Here is a 17,501-nt window from a genome sequence, read left to right as displayed (position 1 = left end):
AGCGTCCCCTTCCAGGGTCACAAACAGTGGTTGCTCAGTCACACTCAGGAAAGTCTGAGGTTCCTCCACCCAACGGTCCTCCACTGGCATAGCTCTTGGGGATGGGGGAAGGTCAGGTATAGATGGGCTGAGTGAAATCTCGCCCTCCAAGCTGAGCAACTCCTGAGGCTCAGCAGCGGTAACGCCAGACGCCGAAGGAACGGTGAAGGCTTTAATAACCGTCTGGTGCAACTTTGATGTCCCTGGCAGAGGTGGAGGAAAACTCCTCTGCATACCTTTTCTTTTCGGCAGAAAAAAAGAACGTAGGTAAATACTTTACTCAAAAAATGTTATTGCCACTAGCAGAGCTCACGCACACTGTTCAATCGCCATCTCGTCTCTCTCCTTGTTTCAGAAATACTTTTTTTTACAGAAAAGGTGATAGATGTGTGGAAGAGTCTCCCAGTAGAGGTGGTGGAGACAAAGACTGTGTTTGAATACAAGAAAGAATGGGACAGGCACTTGGGATCTCTTAAGAAGAGAAGAAAATAGTGGATGCTGCAGATGGGCAGACTGGATAGGCCATTTGGCCTTTATCTGCCATCATGTTTCTATGTTTTCTGTGACAATGAGCAAAGAGCGCATAGATACACACCATGTTAACAATGAACATATTGACAGTGTACAGAGTGTTGACACTGAATGAAGAGTACACAGATAACACACATAAATGTAACATTGCATGGAAAGAAGACATAACAACGTACATCATGATAGCTTTGAATACATAAGAACATAAGAATTGTCGCTACTGGGTCAGACCAGTGGTCCATTGTGCCCAGCAGTATGCTCATGCGGCGGCCCCCAGGTTAAAGACCAGTGCTAAAAGAGTCCAGCCTCACCAGTTTAGCAGGAACTTGTCCAACTTTGTCTTGAGTCCCTGGAGGGTGTTTCCCCCTATAACAGACTCCAGAAGAGCGTTCCAGTTTTCCACCACTCTCTGGGTGAAGAAGAACTTCCTTACGTTTGTACAGAATCTATGCCCTTTCAACTTTAGAGAGTGCCCTCTCGTTCTCCATACCTTGGAGAGGGTGAACAACCTGTCTTTATCTACTAAGTCTATTCTCTTCAGTATTTTGAATGTTTCGATCATGTCCCCTCTCAGTCTCCTCTTTTCAAGGGAGAAGAGGCCCAGTTTCTCCAATCTCTCACTATACGGCAACTCCTCCAGCCCCTTAACCATTTTAGTCGCTCTTCTTTACAGAGATAATGTACACTATGTTAACATTATAATTTAATAAATGATGGTCCAGCCAGTCTGCTCAACAGTGGCACTCCTTATCAAATCAGGATTAAACCATACGTATATTGATCCTTATCTTTCTTTGTAAATCAGAAGAATGGGAACAGAAACCCCACGTAAATTCAACGAAAAGAAACAAGTAGGGAGTGGGATAGAACACATCAACCTTGAGACAAACAATCTTTATTTCTATGAACTCAAATTAAAATACATGTAAAAGTACATGAATAAAAAGTCCTATAAACATAATATTCTTATTGTGGATGACCCTTATCTTTCTTTGCCATTTGCGGGGCACAGACTGTAGAAGTCCACCCAGTGCTGTCCCTCCCTATGACCCTACCACTGAAGTTGCTGTCAAAGTCCACCCCAGTCAAACTTGAACTGTCTACTGCCCGGCACTGGCCTTAGTTCCTCATAGCTAGAGGGCTACGGCTAGGGGGGGGGATGTAAGGAGAGCAACTGTTCTCCCAAATGAATTTTGAATGAAAATGGCGTCTATGCAGATTATGAACAAGTGGAGAGTGAGATAGAACACGTCAACCTTGAGACAAACAGTCTTTTATTTCTATAAATTCAAAATAAATACAGAAATACATGAATAAAAACACATGTATAAAGAGTCCTATGAATGTAATGTCTTTTATGTTGAAAGGATCCAGCTGATGACCAGATACAGTCCGCGTTTCGGCCTCCAGGTGGAGGCCTGCCTCAGAGATATGTCTATTGATCCACTAGGTGTCATTTCAGTGCTGGGAATACAAACTTTGAAACAATCTTTTAAAAGACTGTAAGCACGTGCGATGCTCGTGGAAAAGCCCAAAGAAGGAACCCAATTAACAGGGTATACCTAGTGGACTAATAGACACACACCTGAGGCTGGCCTCCACCTGTGTCGGGTCATCAGCTGGATCCTTTCAACATAAGGACATCACGTTCATAGGACTTTTTAGACATGGTTGAGTTTGTTTTCATTTGAAATAAAATAGTGTAGATTATACGATGAAATAGTACCAGTAGGAACATTAAGGTAAGAGAACCAACTCCCCCCGCAAATCAGATTACAGAACTCATTGATGACCTTCCGGAAAGCGGTAAAGACCCTCCTCTTCAACTCAAATTACAACTGCAATCTACCCCTTTGCCCCATTAAATTCCCCCTTCCATCTACCCTCTCTTCTCCATTCATAACCTGTACTTAAATTGCTGTATAGTCTTTGTACTGTCCAACTGTACTCCACGTGAATGTTTGCTTGTAGGCTGTTCCGAGCTACTGGGAGGACAGGATAAAAATCAAAATAAATACAATCAAATAAAAATATGAGCTCAAAATAATTTAAAAACTTAAGAACAGCCATATTGGATCAGATCAATGGTCCATCTAGTCCAATATCCTGTTTCCACAATGACCAATCCAGGTCACAAGTACCTGGCAGAAACCCAAATAGTAGCAACATTCCATGATACTGAACAGACTACGGACTTTTCCGCTGTTAAACCTATGTAAAACAAATCACCAGAGTTTCCTTACAAAAAGTTCTGATTTAAGTGATTTATGATGTTATGCAGTATGCTTATGATTGAGATATACTGCATTAGAATTTGTTTGTGATAGAACACACAAGCTGCCTACACAATGTTAAGAAGGAACATACACAGCATACACTACGTTATAATCGAATGAAAATCATACCTACAGTGTATACCGCATTAAGACAAAATGATGAGCAGACAAGCAGCATTGCATCCTGTTAACACTGAATGATGAACACACCAACAGCAGCATATGAGGTGGTGCTGAAAAATTCTCAGCTCAACCAACTTCCTAAATTCTGAGCCTTATTTTGCTACTGTAGCTGAAAAGAGTGTTATTTTATTTTGCAAAGTGCCAGTTTGCAGAATCGTAATGCTATGTTTTGACATAACTGTATTTCAGATCATTGATTGAACCATATCAACAAAAAGTGTGGCATTTTCAAGTGTGGAACTCAAGAGCCATCATGAAGTTCCTTTTCCTGCAGAAGAAAACTCCAGAGGAAATCCATGAATGTATGATGCAAACATTGAGTGACAAATGCCCATCATACTCCATAGTGAAGAAATGCTGTGCAAACTTTCAGCATGGAGATTTCAAGATTGAAGATGCAGCAAGTTCTGGGAGGCCTCAAACAGTGTGTCAACTCCTGAAATTGTTGACCATGTCCATGACCTGATTTTGGCAGATCAGCAAATATTGGCTAAAACAATTGCTGAGACACTACAGATATTCAGGTAACGTGGATATCTGGTAAGCTGTCAAGTAGGTGCCCAAATGTTTGAACGCTGATGAAAAACAACATTGAGTGGACGCTTTCAAGTTGATTTTGCAGCATTTTCAGGGAGCTGGTGCCAGCTTTTTGGAACGACTAGATACTGCTGATGAAACGTGGTTACTCCACTATGATCCTGAACAACACTTATGTCCTCCAAGGCCAAGGAAATTCAAGACCCATACATCAACAGGAAGGGTCATGGCCACAGTGTTTTGTGATCAGGAAGATGTTGTGATGACTATCTTCCAAGAGGCTAAACAGTTAACGCAGAATACTATTGTAACTTGCTGTGCTTTGATTAGAGGAGGCACTGAAAGAAAAAAGGAGAGGGAAGCTGCAGAAAGGAGTTTTCTTTTTGCAAGACAATGCACTTGCTCACAAGGCTGACAAAACGATGGATGTTTTGACACATTTGGGATTTCAGCGCATAGACTATCCACCCTACTCACCAGATCTTGCTCCATCCGACTATTTTCCGTTTCCAAACCTTAACAAACTAAACTTAAACTAAAGCTTAACTTTGTACACCGAGTCATCATTCTGAGAAGGCTTGACTTGGTTTACAGCAATTAAATAACCAGGGAATGATTTACAAATGATAAATAGAAGATAATAGCAAAATTTCAAAAGAATTCATTTTCAAAATGTTTGGCAAATACAGTAGTTTTTAAAGATTTACGGAAAAATTTAAACAAACTGGAACTCCTTAAAAAAAGGGGAGATCATTCCAGAGTTGAGAGAGTTTAAAGACCAAAGATCGACTGAAGATCTTGACTCCTTTAATCCCTTTTTTAGAAAGGAAGAGAGAGTTTAAATTGTTGGATGTCTCTTGCAAAGGAGAATCGGTAAACATTCCAAAATAAAGGAATAAATGGATTAAAGATACCATGTGGAATTTTAAAAGAAATACAAGCATATTTAAATTGAACTCTAAAATAAACCGGGAGCCAATGAAGACTCTGAATCAAAGGGGTCACATGGTCAAATTTACGTTTTCCAAAGATCAGCTTCGCAGCAGTATTCTGAATTAATTGCAATCTATGAAGACAAATTTTGGTAATGCCGAGGTAGATAGCGTTACAGTAACCAAGACGAGATAATAGAAGCGACCAGGAAGTGACATCAGAAGGGAGCCAAGGTCAACACAAGCTGCAGGTGGAAGATGCTGCTTGCACTGGCGAACATTTCAAGGGATATGTGGAAGGAGGCAGAGATGAAGGAAGACACCAGCACAGGCACCCCTGTGAAGACGACGCCCAGGGTGGACCACACCCCTTACTATGCCACTGTCCACAATGAATATGCAGGAGACAGATCTGCTTGGACTTTTTCTTTGTAAGAAAAAGTATCTCCTACATATTCATTGTAGAAATCCTAAAAACCTGACTGGCTGGATGTGCCCTGAGGACTGGGTTAAGAACTCCAGCTCTACATACAATACCAAAAGTGTTCCCTCAGCAAAAATTCACAGAGCTGCCAAGTTACCCATTCCAGGAGGGAGACTTTTTGGCCAGTCCTGGATTTCTGCCAGTCTCATCCTAGTGCATTATGGGACCTGCAGCACTGATTTCAATGGATAGAATCTTGAGTTACAAATAATGCTCTTCTTTGGGATGTAATTTTAAAACCAGATCTAGCCAAAATGTCTTCTTCCTGGAATGGGTAACTTGGCAGCCCACGGAGAATGACACAGGGACAAATTTTCCCCATCCCGTCCCCATGAGCTCTGTCCCTGCCCCCTGCCCCATTTCCGCAAGCTTAGTCCTCATCTGCATATGCCTCGGACATTTTTAAAGCTTGTGTGGTTAAGGCAGAGCTTGAAGGAATGGGACAGGGACAGGAAGGGGATATGAAGATCCTGCAGGGATCACTGCCCTCATTCAGGCTTTATCCTAATACTGGTCTGTGAGTTTTTGAAGTTCATTTACAGTTTTTAATATAGTACTTTTCTTTCATGTGTTGTGCAAAACCCAGGACCTGAATTAGGAAGATATCTTTTATTTCCTCTTTTCTGCCAGTGGGGGAAAGCTTTCCATTACTCTGGTCCATATATTGTGCAGTTCTCCATGGCCAGCCTCACTGAATCATTCAAGAAAGATGCAGCCTGACCCTGCATCTCTCTGATCACAGCACTGCCGCTCACAGTTCAACTGCTTATCCTGATGAAAGGGGGAAGGGGCTCTCTCCTGTAATATATAGCTTATGGCATATCTCCATGGATTATGCAGCTGAGTGCATGGAGCGATCGCGGTGAGTGGGGTTGATTTGACTCAAAGCTCCCGCGCTCTGCATGGCACAGGCCAGTTCTAGCTGACAAAGCCGGGGTGGGGTTTCTAGGCACATTTGACTACTGCAGTCATCAGTCTTACAATCTTGCATTTGTCTACCATCTTGGATGTGATTTTCTACGCTATCACAAACTATTGAATGTTTTACTTAGCTCACCTTGAAGACGCTTAAGCTCCGCATCTTTCAGAACCAGATCGACTTGATTCCATCTCACCTGACAGAACTGAGAAGCCCGATTTTAGAGCTCAGTTCTTCCTCACTGCAAGGGGTCCTACTTAACCGATGTTCTCGCTTCTTTCTCCACCCCCTCACTTGTTGAAGCACAGGGGTATCACAGCCCTCATTTCTCTTCTGAACTGTGTGAGTTCAGACATTAGTTTTAAATTGCAAACTGACTTGCCTCTGAGCACCATGGACTGCATTTAGACACCCCCCTCCCATCCGAGAGCCATTTCACCAGTACATTCATGCAATTGCAGTCTCTTATCCATCCCAGAGATGGCTGCACATCTGTCAATCCAATGTCCTATCTAAGAGGATCTACGTTTGCCTTGCCGGCTGAGATGTGTCAAGGACAAAACAGGGAAAGGAGCTTGGGTCAGCCTTCACCCTGGTCCAGATCTGCCACAGTCAGAAAAAGCAGTCCCCATAGCTACCCTCAGACAACTGCAGGTGGCTCACATAGCCAGGCTAATAAAATGACAGCCAAAGAAAGACTGGAGTCCGTGTACAGTACCTGTTATCCTCTCCTTCGGGCTGCTCTGGGGCTTGTTCCAGGCTGCTGGGGGATTCTTCGCAGTCAGACATCTCTCCTCGTTGCTTCTCACCTTGCAGTGTTGCTGCAGCTTCTGGGGATGGTGTGTTTCTGTGGCAGTATGAGTGTGTGTGTGTAGGCGTGCGAGTGGATGTGCCTTTGTGCTCTCTGAATGCCTGCAAGTTTCATTTCCTTCAACAGAAGGAACGGATATTGTGGTCAGTGCTAGAGACTTCTTTTTTTTTTCATGCTATGATTATTTTAGGGTTTCATTTTCAAGCTGCTATTGCTTGAAGAAGAAAAAAAAAGAGAAAAATCTGGAGAAGGAAACCAAGCTTTTTGTTTTCCGGTGTGCTCTGTATTTCCAGCAAATCTAAGTGAAAATGCAGGAGAGCAGCATGATTGCCAGCAATGGCTGGACCAGTTCCTAGAGGTTTCACTAGATGATGTCATAGCTGTAAGGATGGGGCCTATAGAAACGCTGCTTTAAGGGAGACAGCGACTTGTTCGCCCAATGCTCCAGCAGCAGACTGCATCCATACAGGCAAGCTTGGAAATTCAGTAGCCCACACTGTAAATCATATCTTTTCAAAGGGTGAGGAGGCTTACTCCCCTGTTTAAGGCATGTTTACAAGGTGTGCATGTATTAATTTATAACATTTTATTGAAGGAAATAATTAAATATAATATAATACAAATAGATTTCATTTCAAATGATAATATTTACCTATATATTTCTATCATTCCTTCAAAATATATTTCCATATGACCCAAATCAATCCCCTACTACTCCCCACCTCCCTTCTCCCCTTCCCCCCAATTCCCCCTCCCCTTCACATTGTATTGAAGTAATTAATAAAATTATAATATAAAATAAAATTTATTATTCCTTCAATATACATTTCAATATGACCTATTTCATCCTACCCCCACACCCCCCACTTCCCCCCCCCCCTTTTGAATGGAAGATGACACATATTACCAGGTATTACAAAGTTATAAATGTTTCCAAAGCTTCAATGTAAACTATTAACAATGCTCTAGAGGAAAGATTTTGAATATACGGGTCCCAAATTTTTTTTTTTTAAACGTGTACGTCTTGGAAACTTACAAACATCCCTAACTTCAAATAAAATTAAATGTTACACTATGGGCCTCTTTTACAAAGCCACGCTAGTGGCTGCCGTGCAGCAACAGTCCCGAAGCCCTTTAAATCTCTATGGGCTTTGGGGCCATTACCGCAGCGGCCTGCGCTAAACGGCATCGTAAAAGAGTTCCTAAATGTTAACTTATAGGTTAAACTAATTCCGTGTGGCTTATTTTTATTAAAAAAAAAAACAACCTCAAAAACAGCTAAAAGAAAATTGTAGTTTGAGGTGAAAAAACTGGTCACCACATCTCAAAAATGATACAGCTGGATTAGAAAAGACATAGAGATGGAATTCCCCTCATATGAGGAAAGGGCTCTTCAGTTGGAGATGACACTGCTGAAGGGAAAGGTGGTAGAGGTCTCTAAAATCCTAAATGAAGTGGAACACTTACCCTCCCCACCCCCACCCTTTTTACAAAATTATAGCACGGTTTTTAGCCTAGAAGTCCTCTGAGCGTCGGAGCGGTTACTGCCACGGCCGCCACTAAAAACTACTCTACGGTTTTGTAAAAGAGGAGAAGGGAGTTAAATGCATATCGATCACTTACTTTTTCAAAAAAAATACAAAGACTAAGGGACATGACATGAAGTTACTAAGTCGTACTTTTAAAACTAATAGGAGAAAATATTTTTTTCACTCAACGCATAATTAAGATCTGGAATTTATTGCTGGAAAATGTTATAAAAACAGTGAATCTGGGTTTTAAAAAGGTTTGGACACATTCCTAGAAGAAAAGGCTGTAAACTGTTATTAAGTAGACCTGGAGAAAGCCACTTCCTAACTGGCAATGAAATCTTTTTTAGGATCCTGCCAGGTGCTTGTGACCTGGAGTGGCCACTATTGGCTTGATGGTCCTTTGCTCTGATCCAATGTGGCAATTCTTATATTTTATCACTAGTAAATATAAAGTGCACTCATTAGAATAAAGAGATTACACTTCTCCCTCCGTATTCGTGGGGGTTAGGGGATCGACATGACTGTGAATACTGGAAAACCGCGAATAAAATTTTCATATGTTATTCGCGGTTTTCTTTTAAAAACCCTCCCGCAATTTGGTGAAACCGCGAATAACAATCTCGCGTTCCGGTAGCTCAACCTTATTCCAACCTTACTTCATCCCCACTCCCCTTCTGACGCAACCACTTTCCCTGTGCCACGTCCCGCCTCCCCTCTTGACTCAACTTCCTGTTTCCGGCGGAGCAGGACGCGGTGGGGGGAAAGCTCCAGGGCCACCGCAGGCAACCCCATGTAAACTACTCCACTGCCGGCAACCTCAGAGACAAGTTTGAAGGTAGAACCAGTGGGGTTTGAGAATGAGCGAGAGATGCCAGACCTCAGTCGCAGTAGGAGCGCGGAGGGAAAGATGCCGGACGGTGGGGGGGGGAGGCATGCTGACTGGGGAGAGCGCAAATGCGTGTGATTCTTGAAAAGAGGCGGGTAATCTGTGCACCCTCTGAATTGGTGCTTGGTAAAACGCGGCAAAATGTTTCTCCATGAAATAACCAGTAGCAGATCTAAAATGAATTCTAGAAATTGTGTGTGTGTGGGGGGGGAGGGGTTCAGTTAGTGCATAATTTAAACAATGGAATTTGCTGCCAAAGGATATGATCAAGACTAGTAATTTAGCTGAGTTAAAAAAAAGATTTGGCTGTGTTTCTAGAGCACAGGTCCATTAATCATTATTTAGCCAAGCGGCCTTAGCGAGGCTTTCCTATTTGGGATCTGAAGGGTTTTTCCAAGTGACCCAGACTTACCAGTGTCAAAAACAGGATGCTGCACTCAGTGGGATAGAGAGATTTAATTTATGAGTCAATCTTTTTGTCTTCTTCTTTTTTTTTTTGAGAAAAGGGGTGAATTTACCGAGTTTTCACCAGGATAACTCGCTACAGTACCTGGAGGTTAATCTTTAACTCCTAGAGACTCCAGGGCAACCTCACAGGTTTGCAAATCCCTTTCCTACGTGAAAAGAAAGCGCAGTGCATTGGGAGAAGCACTGAAACAGCATTAAATTAAAGAAAGAAAGTGGAGAACTGGTTGATGGACAGAGGACAGAGAGTGGTAGTTAACGAAGTTTTCTCAGACGATAGAAAGGTTATGTACTGGGGCCGATCCTAATTGTGAGCGACACTGCTGAAGGGTTGGAAGGAAAAGTTTGCTTTTTTGCGGACAACACCAAGATTTGTAACAGAGTGGACTCCCCGGTGGGAGTGGACAATACGAGAAAGGATCTACAAAAATTAGAAGAATGGTATAACGTTTGGCAGTTAAGATTTAATGTGAAGAAGTGCAAAGTGATGCACAGCGGGTACAGAAATCCAAGAGAGCGGTACGTGCTAGGGGGGGTGAGAGACTGACATGCACAGATCAGGAAACAGACCTTGGGGTGATGGTGTCTGAAGATCTCAAGGCGGCAAAGCAATGTGACAAAGTGGTAGCTGGTGCCCGACGAATGCTAGGCCGCATAGAAAGAAACATAACCAGTAACCAGTAGAAGAAAGAAGATGATATCCTTGCACAAGTACTTGGAGTGCTGTATCCAGTTAAGGAGGCCGTATCTCTACAAGGGTGCAAAAAGACTTGAGGCGGTTCAGAGGAAAGCTATTTTTTTCCTCAAGGAAAGCGAACAGAATGTTGGGTATCATTAAGAAAGGTGTCACGACCAGGGCGAAGGAAGTCATCCTGCCACTGTATCGTGCATTGGTGTGCCCGCACCTGGAGTACTGTGTCCAGTACTGGTCGCCGTACCTCAAGAAGGACATGGCGGTACTTGAGAGAGTCCAAAGAAGAGCAACTAAGCTGATAAAGGGTATGGGGAACCTCTCATATACTGACAGACTGAAAAAGCTGGGGCTTTTCTCGCTGGAAAAGCGACGACTCAGAGGAGACATGATAGAAACCTTCAAGATCATGAAGGGCATAGAAAAAGTGGACAGGGACAGATTTTTCAAACTATGGGGAACCACAAGTACAAGGGGGCACTCAGAGAAATTGAGAGGGGAAAGGTTTAGAACAAATGCCAGGAAGTAACCCTACCTCTCTGTCCCAATGGACTTATAGCATTACATTACATTAGGGACTTCTATTCCGCCTATACCTTGCAGTTCAAGGTGGATTACAAAAGAGCTAACTGGACATTTCCAGTGAAGTTACAACAGTTTTGGGTTTGTTTACTTTTTGGTTACAAGAGAGGAGAGGTAGCTCGATTAATTACGGAAGAACTTGCAAATTGGATATTAAATTGACTGTACGTTACTGTGTGATATAACAAATAGATTACAGTTAGGGTACAAATAAGATTACGTTACATTTCAGGGATCTGAATACTTGGTTGGTGTTTTCAGACATAGGGATAAATAAAGGGGAAAATGAGGGAAGAAACAGTACAATAATCCAATAAAAGACACAACGGAAGGAAAAAAAACTCCAACTTAAAGAATTCCATAGAAAGAACCCAAAAATAACAGCAGTGAAAAAAATAAACAATCCCTCCCAACCCCCAACAAAAATACAAATAACCATTAGTATTAGTAGATGTCTGCTCTCATGTCAGAGAAAAAACCCCCCAAAACTCTTGCCACATGGAATACGTTAGCTCACCGATTAGCGAACGCTAAACGCTAATACGTCCGTAGACTAACATGCACGCGTTAGCGCTTAGCGCGCGCTAATCGGTAAAAGAGGGCCTAAGATTCATTAACAATTTAACATCTATACCAGTACAACAATCCAGGTGCCAATCCGTAGGGTTGAAGTCCAAGAGTCAAATTGGCGAGTCTACGATCCTGTGGAAGTATTGGCTGCAGGCAGGAATATGTACCTGCTTAAAAGGAGGCGGTAGTGGCTAGCACAGGTGGCAATTTACACACGCTATTACACGCGTTAAGAACGCACCTTTGTAAAAGGAGCCCTATGTTTTTATTCTAGAATTAGGGTGGGAGGGGGGAAATGTTTTGTAGTATTTCTTTGATTGATCGGGAGTGCTGTCTTCAAGTCAACTGTATGCATATTTTAATGCGCTGTTTTCGAATGGAAAATTAATAAAGATTTAATTTTTAAAAAACCTTTTGGTCTGATACATGGGTAAAACCAAAGGAAGAAAAGAGATAGACTAGGCCTGGATTCTGGTTGCATCACAGATGAGAATGAAAAAAAAAAAAAAAGAGATCTTCACAAGAAAACATTTTGTTTAAATAAGATGTGGGATGATGCAAAAGTGAAGATGGCATCACTAATGTCTGACATTGACACACCCTTTCCTTCCTCTGCCCGCGTTTGTGATAAAACAGAGAGAATTATTCGAAACCTGGCTCATTGCATAAAAGCAGCCCCCCCAAAGCCCAGAGAGCTGCTGGATACACACTGCACACAGCCCCCCCCCCCCTTTTACAAAAGCATTGCACAGATTTTAGCATCAGCCGCGGTAGTAACAGCTCCAATGCGCAGCCGGTGCTAAAAACCACGGTAAGAGGACCAACACATGATCACCTGAGGAAGGGCAATAAATTCAGGTCTCAGGGCAAGTGGAGGAAGTCATGAGCAACTGGGTGAGGACAAGAATTGCATGATCCCCAGGGCAAGAATAACAATGCAGAATCAGCAGGTGAGGACTGGTATCTCCAGGGGACGAAGGAGTGCTCAAATGGTCTCCCGAAGAGACTTGGAAGAAAAGATGAGCACTGCAAATCAAGCTTGATCCTTTTCAGTCTGGTGGGGAGGCGCGAACAGAAAATTTTTATCTCTTATCTCATCCTCACTGCCTCTTTACAACACAGACACATTGACTTCGCACGCAACCAAGCTTCTTCCTGGTTCCCTTTCCCCCTTCCACTGTTAGGACTCCCTTGCTCCCCCTCCTACAGATATTAACCATCTCCAATCTCGCCCCTCTCTCCAAGCCACCGAACTCCTTAACACCTCACCACTCACTCTTTAAACCCATTGTCTGTCCCTTCCTCTTATCCTCTATCCTCTTCTCCACTCTAAAGATCCAACACTTTCTCCCTCTCATTCAATCATCCTCTCTCACCCACATCTCAGCCAGAGGTACCTCCCCTCCCCTCACCCATATCTTCTTCCTCCTTCTCTTGTTCTCTGCTGGGGACATCAACCTGAATCCTGGTCCTCCCAACCTATTCCCACCTTACTCCTATGAGCCAACCCGCAATACCACCAACCCTCTTTCTTTTTTTAAAATATGAAATGCAGCAAAGACAATCAGCAGCAATATACATTGTGTGAATATCAATAACAAAAATATAAACAGGTATTCACATCCAAAGTACAAGGTGACATCGGCAGAGCCTCTAACAATATAGATCTTGAGAACCAATGTCTGGGCTGCATCATTCATTTTTAACAGCTTATCCCTCCCCTCCTTCATGCATATCTCCCCCCCCCCCTCCACCCTATCCTTCTCTTGCGCCCTATGGAACACCTGCTCCGTTCCAAATAAGCTTGCCTACATCCATTACCTCTTCATCTCTTGATCTTTCAACCTGTTCTCACTAACTGAGACCTGGATCTACCCTGATGACTCTACTACAGCCGCTACCCTGTGTCATGGAGGCTACCTTTTCTCCCACACGCCTCGCATGGTTGGTCAAGGAGGAGGTGTTTGGCTGCTACTCTCATCCACTTACAGATGTCAACCTCTTTTCCCACCACAATCTCAGAGCTTTCCCTCCTTTGAAATCCATTCCATCTGTCTGTTCGCTCCCCTACCTCTCAGAGTAGCAGTCATCAACTGACCCCTCCAATACATCACGCTCTTCCTTCCTCACCGAATTTGATTCCTGATTCTTCTTCTTCCTCTTCTTCAATTCCTCATTCCCTTCTCTCATCCTCAGTGACTTCAAAATCCATGTCAATGACCGCTCTGACTCCTTTGCCTCCAGATTCCTTGCCCTAACATCCTCATTCAATTTCCAGCTGTGCTCCACCACCCCTACACATCAGAAAGAACACTTCTTGGACCTAATTCAAGATTGCCATTTTCCTTTTTATGTTCTGCTCATTTCTAATTTCAGGTCTCTTATTCTGTATTTCCACTGGCTTTTACTAACACGACGCTCGTAGGAGTTCAATGAGAATCGGAGCATTTACCTCGCTGGCTCGCGGTAAATGCTCTAGTAAACGGAGCCCTTAGTACAGGTCTGCCTTCATATGTAAGTAAGGTGAGACGTTTTGCTTATATTTCATTTCTGTTTAGGATTCTCTAACAGTTGTTTTCTTCTGTTTCCCGGTAGGTGCATTGGTACTCCAGAGCCCATGAGCAAGCCCTGGGCAAGTCACTCAATCTTCCATTGTCCCAGGTACATTAGATAGATTGTAAGCCCACCAAGACAGATAGGGACAGTAGCTGCTTGTAAACCGCTTAGATAACCTTGCCAGGCATTATATAAATACCTTAAATATGTAAATAAATAAAATAATATTTGCAGAGTTGCATCTTTGAAGAAGGATTGTTGCTGTGTGAGTCCTTCTGGCATTGCAAGTTTGCTAAACAAGTCTGGAGTGTCTTTATGCCATACTGTGCCTGGAAATGGAGCAACTGTTAGGGGAATTTTGGTTATCTTCAATCAAGATTAGATATCATTAGGTGGCTATAGTGGCCCTTTAGTTGTTTCAGCACAAGATTAACTCTATAATGTTATGTTATTTTTAAATGTCTTAATTATTTCTTAATTTTGCTTAACATTATCACTTCATTATGTATTTACAGTTTTAATCCACAAGATCAATTTTAGGACCAGTAGGGTATGTAATCTTCCAAATTTACATTCCTTTCACTGTCCATCCCTATTCACTTTTTTACTGTTTGATAAAACCCAGCCCACGCAAGGGAGGTTCTAAAGGAAATGCAAAAAAGCATTGATACTGAGAGGGCAGTGGGCTCCTGGTACTGACTTCCAGCAGAGGTTGTAAGAACCAAAGAAATGGCAGCACTTGAGCAGGTATGGGAAATCACAGATGACGACTTAGGTGGCGCAAATGGGCAGATATGTCAGCTTCTCTCTTCCAAGCCTACCTCTTATGAGTTTGCAGTCTTTGTCTTGTATTTCAGAAGGGTGCATTGCAAATTGCAGGAAAACAAACCAGAGTGTAAAGCAACTGCAGGGGCTTGGATGAGTTCATAAGGGACAAAACAAAAGCAAGAAGAACAAATATGTCTGCAAAACCCCCCCACAAAAACAAACAGCAGAGATGACTGTCCACCCATGGCAGAACGGATGTTCGAGGAAGACAAATGTTCAATGCAAAAGTCTTTATTGGATGAAATGAAATGACTCAACATGAGCAGACGTTTCCCAAAAGCCGATGCATTTGAGCGATCTGTGATTATTTTATGGTGCTTTAAGTGCATTGTTCCATTTAGTGGAAAAGTGATCCACTATCAACGATGATGTGACTCTTGAGGCAGGCCTTGTGGCCAAAACACTGCTCGTGTTGGTTTCCTCAAATATCCTTTCTACAATTGGTGGGCAGTCATCTCTGCTGTTTGGTTTGAGTTCATAAGGGAGACATGAGGAAGGGTGACTGGGTATATTAGCTTATATGCCCAGTTCACATTTCAAGTCTATTTCTAACATAATTTTGGATTGAAATTCTTTTTTTTTACGAGTGGACTGGGATGCATTTGGCTGATCTCAACTATATTTTCCTTTGGTTTAGCCCAGAAATTTCCTTGTGCATTTCTGGGTTTCCAGATCAATGGAACCTCCCTGGGACAAGAGCTTACAGAACTATGAGCCTTTATGGGCATTTATCTGGGATTTTTCCCATTCTCATTTCTTCACCCTCTTCCTCTATAATCCAGTCATCGAACTCACAATCTCTGATACAGGGAAACCAATCTCTGCTCCTTTCAGAGCTTGCTATGAATGTACCCTACATCCACCTACAGGTGTCACTGTTGTGCACTGTCTGAGATTCACTCTCCTCCAGAAGCTGTGATTAGAGAATGACACGGGGACAAATTTTTCCCTGTCTCCACAGGAACTCATTTTCCCATCCCATCCCGAGTTCTTTTCCTGTCCCTGCCCCTTCCTTGCAAGCTCCATCCTCATCTGCACAAGCCTCAAACACTTTAAAATGATGTGTTCGAGGCTTGTGCGGTTAAGGCAGAGCTTACAGGAATGGGGACAGGGACAAAACTCACAGGGATGGGGCGGAGAAATTGCGTTCCTGCGGGGATGAGGACAAGTTTGTCCCCATGTCATTCTCTAGCTGTGATCACTATTTCTGTGACACCTCTAGCACCACCTGGCCCAGTAAGCACAAATTGGATTCAGAGGTCAAGTCTAGGTCTCCCCCATATCTGAACAATGTCTTTACTAGGGCACCAGACAAGCCATTGACTCATGTTTTTAAACAAGGCACGGGTAGACAGAAAAGATTCCTATTTTCTAAGCAACAACATTTTAACTGAGGGCATTTGAGAGCACTGTGGCATCAGGCATATCACCAGCACATGAATCATCTCACCCTGCTGTCTCAAGACTGTTGTATAGAGCCTGGTTATAGAGTAGCTTAAAATGAACAAACTGAATGCGAATGAGTTTCCTTGCTCTCTCTTTCCCAACAGGTTCTGACACCACGAAGTACAGATTTTGCAAAGTTTTGCTCCAGTGCAATACTCCTCCCAACTCATCACTGAAAATCTTCCAATATGTTAAATGGGGGGAAGCCAGGAGTAAGTGGAGTCATTTCTCCAATGAAGGAAGGATGGGACATCCTAATAAATATGCCTCAGGAGGGGAAGGTCTTGTTTGGGTGCCTCTGAACATGAAAAATAATGCCCTTCTGAGGTCATTTATGGAGAGCAGAAGGCATATAACTGGCTTATTGGCGTTATCCATCTTGAGCTATGTTTCAATGGCTAAGCTATAATTGGCTATAATTTTAGCTATGACTATAATTGTGAAATTAAATTAACATGCATGTTCTGAATTCTCTTGTGCCTGTGATGGATGAAGGACTTGATTCTTGAACTAAATAACATGAATCTTTGGAAATGTGTTGAGTTTTTAAAAAAATTAGGGTTAATGATAGCCATGTTGATGTGTTTTTTTTTTCAGGCTGATTCATTCTGATATTATCAAGACTCCATTTACTTTTCCCTCCATGGACTTAGAATAATAATGGGGTAATTATTGAAGTATATTAAAAGCTGGACATTTGCTGCCCCTTAATTTCCCATTACAACAGTCAAGAGCGTCAGGCCTCTACGCCCATTGTTTCTAGGCTGCTTCTTAAAGGGGCAAGCCAAACTGCTGATGCCCTCCTCAATCACAACCCCTCCTCCCGATGCCCGCAATCCTGTGCGCTGAAAACCCCCATCACATCTCCGTGCCCTGAAGATGCCTCAATCCACACCAATTGCCCTGAAAATCCTCTCCTCCTAATTCCCCATCCTGATGCCCCTCTTCTCTTGATGCCACTATAGCCCTCAAATACGAGCTAACCCTGTCAAAAGGTCTTCCTGCCCGAAAGATTCTCTTCTCCTGATGCTAAGTCCCAGCTACAAGCTCCCTCATAATGGTCCCCTTGCCCTGAAGACCCTCTTCTTTTGCTGGCTCTACTCGCTGCATATGCATCCACCCACCCTGAAGACCTTCTTCTCTTGATGCTGTCACCCAATAAATATGGGCTCCCCTCCTGATGACTTTCTTTCCTGATGAATCCAACAATCTTTCAAAGCACCCCCACCCTCT

The 17,501-nt window shown here is 42.9% G+C and overlaps 1 protein-coding gene and 1 long non-coding RNA gene across 2 annotated transcripts in view; one reads left to right on the top strand and one right to left on the bottom strand.

The window, feature by feature from the left end:
• The window catches only part of LSP1 (lymphocyte specific protein 1), a 120,044-nt gene extending 113,275 nt beyond the window's left edge, over nucleotides 1-6,769 (bottom strand). Inside the window, exon 1 of the mRNA XM_033928717.1 lies at nucleotides 6,620-6,769. Within this exon, the coding sequence (XP_033784608.1) occupies nucleotides 6,620-6,690 (71 nt within the window). The 5' untranslated portion in view covers nucleotides 6,691-6,769. The remainder of the gene's footprint in view (nucleotides 1-6,619) is intronic.
• LOC117352314 overlaps nucleotides 1-16,758 on the top strand; it is a 48,218-nt gene extending 31,460 nt beyond the window's left edge. Inside the window, exons 3-5 of the long non-coding RNA XR_004537647.1 lie at nucleotides 14,034-14,099; nucleotides 14,510-14,544; nucleotides 16,373-16,758. This is a non-coding gene — a long non-coding RNA (uncharacterized LOC117352314). The remainder of the gene's footprint in view (nucleotides 1-14,033; nucleotides 14,100-14,509; nucleotides 14,545-16,372) is intronic.
• Nucleotides 16,759-17,501: the final 743 nt, after the last annotated feature.

The sequence above is a fragment of the Geotrypetes seraphini genome, chromosome 19 (genome assembly GCF_902459505.1).
Source record: "Geotrypetes seraphini chromosome 19, aGeoSer1.1, whole genome shotgun sequence".
In the NCBI taxonomy this organism is placed as follows: domain Eukaryota; kingdom Metazoa; phylum Chordata; class Amphibia; order Gymnophiona; family Dermophiidae; genus Geotrypetes; species Geotrypetes seraphini.
Note: the sequence above shows the minus strand (reverse complement) of the source record. Positions and strands in the feature narration are given on the sequence as shown.